Here is a 2135-nt window from a genome sequence, read left to right on the forward strand (position 1 = left end):
CTCTCTCTCTCTCTCTCTCTCTCTCGCTCTCGCTCTCTTCTCTCTTTCTTTCTCTCTCTCCTCATGACCCTCACTCTCACACTCCGTCTCACCTCCACACTCTCACATGCACACAGTAGCTACACTATCTAATTAGCTCCGCTGTGTGCGATTTGCACAGTGTTGGAGGCAGATCTTCATGCCCGAGCGGAACCGGCACCAGCGAAACTCTCTAGCTGCACGACCATCCTCACGCGAACTACACTTTGAGTCCAGCAAGCTGTAGCAGAGAGAGAGAGAGAGAGAGAGAGATAGAGTATACGAGCGAGAGAGGAAATGGATGATGAAAATTAGAACAAGTTAATATTAAGACTACTGTATAAGCTGTATATTTCGCAGTGGTTTAATTTTCGCGAATTTCGTGAACGCATCCCCGACCGTGAAAATAACAACACGCAAATCATTCATACCGAATAATACCGAATAATACATAATTCACCGACTGCGAAATTAACCACTCGCGAAATTGTCCGTCAAGTCTGAAATCCCGAAAATATCTTTACGTGAAAAATACGGCCTATACAGTAATTCAGCTTCAGACAACGAGCCTTGCATTCACGTGCACTCCACTTATACGTAGCATTTGAAACGTCTATACACCGGGTATGAGAAATTCATTTGCTTCAGACAACGCGCCCCGCAGTACCGCTTGAGCGGCGAGCCCGCATCGAAGTCCTCCTCGAACGAGAGGTCGGCGGGATTGTCGGGATCCGAGGAGCCGGCCTTGAGGGCCGTTAAGGCGAGGTTACTGAAGTTGAAGAGCGTCTCGGAGTTCTTGTGCTGGTCAAGCTCACGCTTGAATATGTGCTTCTGGTCTCGCTCCTCCTGCGGGGGGTAGTTTCGGATCGGATTAGTATTCCTCCATGCATTTATTTATTTATTAATTAATTAATTTGTTTATTTATTTTAATATGTGCTTGAATGTGAGATTTTGGCATTGCTTCTCCTGCGGGAATGGATCGGATCAGTATTTATACATTTATTCATTCATTTATTTATTTATTTATTTATTTGAATATGTTTCTTGAATGTGTCATTTGGTTTCACTTCTACTGCGGTGATAGATCGGATTAATATTGATTCATTTGTTTATTAGGCAGGCCGGCAGGTAGACAGATAGGCAAGCAGGCAGGCAGGCAGGCAGGCAGGCCGGCAGGTAGACAGCTAGGCAAGCAGGCAGGCAGGCAGGCCAGCAGGTAGACAGCTAAGCAAGCAGGCAGGCAGGCAGGCAGGCAGGCAGACAGGTAGACAGCCAGATGATCAGGCAGGCAGGAAGACAACGAGAGAGGCAGGCAGGCAGGCAGGTAGACAGCTGAGCAAGCAGGCAGGCAGGCAGGCAGGCAGACAGGTAGACAGCCAGATGATCAGGCAGGCAGGAAGACAACGAGAGAGGCAGGCAGGCAGGCAGGCAGCTAAACAAGCAAGCAGGCATGCAAGCAAACAGGCGGCAGGCAGGTGCGTTTGCGTGTACAGGTGTACGTGTGTCGTCAGCAGCAGCAGCCTCACCTGCAGAGCTTCGAGCGCCTCCTCCAGGTTCTTCTCCGCGATGCGCTTCAGGTTCGTCAGCTCCTCCACCTGTCCCTTGAGAAGCTCCACCTCCTCCTGGAAGCGCAGGTTCTCATGCCGCAGAACCTCCATCTCCACCTGGTGGCAGAACACTCGCGGTTATTTATCGTCATGGTTACCGGAAGCAGGCCTTCGAGTTCGGAATCGGTATCGTTACGAGCGGGACTGGCTCATTTCTACGCATTTTACTATAGGTTATATTATGTAGTAGAGATGGTGAATTTTTTTCTCACGTGTTTTTTTAACAGTAGCTAGAGCTAGGAGAGTACAGCAAGTACCTGGCCGGACTACAGCGAGTCTACCTACAGGGTTTCCTATACATAGGAGGCACAGTGGCGCACCGCCGTTGTCAAATTTAACATCGCCGTTGTGAAAATGTTCCTGTATTTACTGAAATTATCCTGTATCTCTATACCTATAAGTCAGGGTTCTCCCTACGTTGCGCAAACGGGGCGCGCGCCCCGTTTGGGAAAACTCCCCCCTGTTTGAATCGTTGCGCCCCGTTTAAATTACCTCCGCCCCGTTTAAAA

At 49.2% G+C, this 2135-nt stretch overlaps 1 protein-coding gene across 1 annotated transcript in view; it reads right to left on the bottom strand.

Annotated features, from left to right (window-relative positions):
• Positions 1-2135, bottom strand: part of LOC106809342 (protein bicaudal D-like) — a 58147-nt gene that overhangs the window by 13880 nt on the left and 42132 nt on the right. The window contains exons 4-5 of the mRNA XM_014812404.1: positions 1546-1683; positions 640-864 (exon numbers count right to left, since the gene is read on the bottom strand). Of these exons, the coding sequence (XP_014667890.1) occupies positions 640-864; positions 1546-1683 (363 nt within the window). The remainder of the gene's footprint in view (positions 1-639; positions 865-1545; positions 1684-2135) is intronic.

This window comes from Priapulus caudatus, unplaced genomic scaffold (assembly GCF_000485595.1).
Source record: "Priapulus caudatus unplaced genomic scaffold, Priapulus_caudatus-5.0.1 Scaffold346, whole genome shotgun sequence".
Lineage (NCBI taxonomy): Eukaryota > Metazoa > Priapulida > Priapulimorpha > Priapulimorphida > Priapulidae > Priapulus > Priapulus caudatus.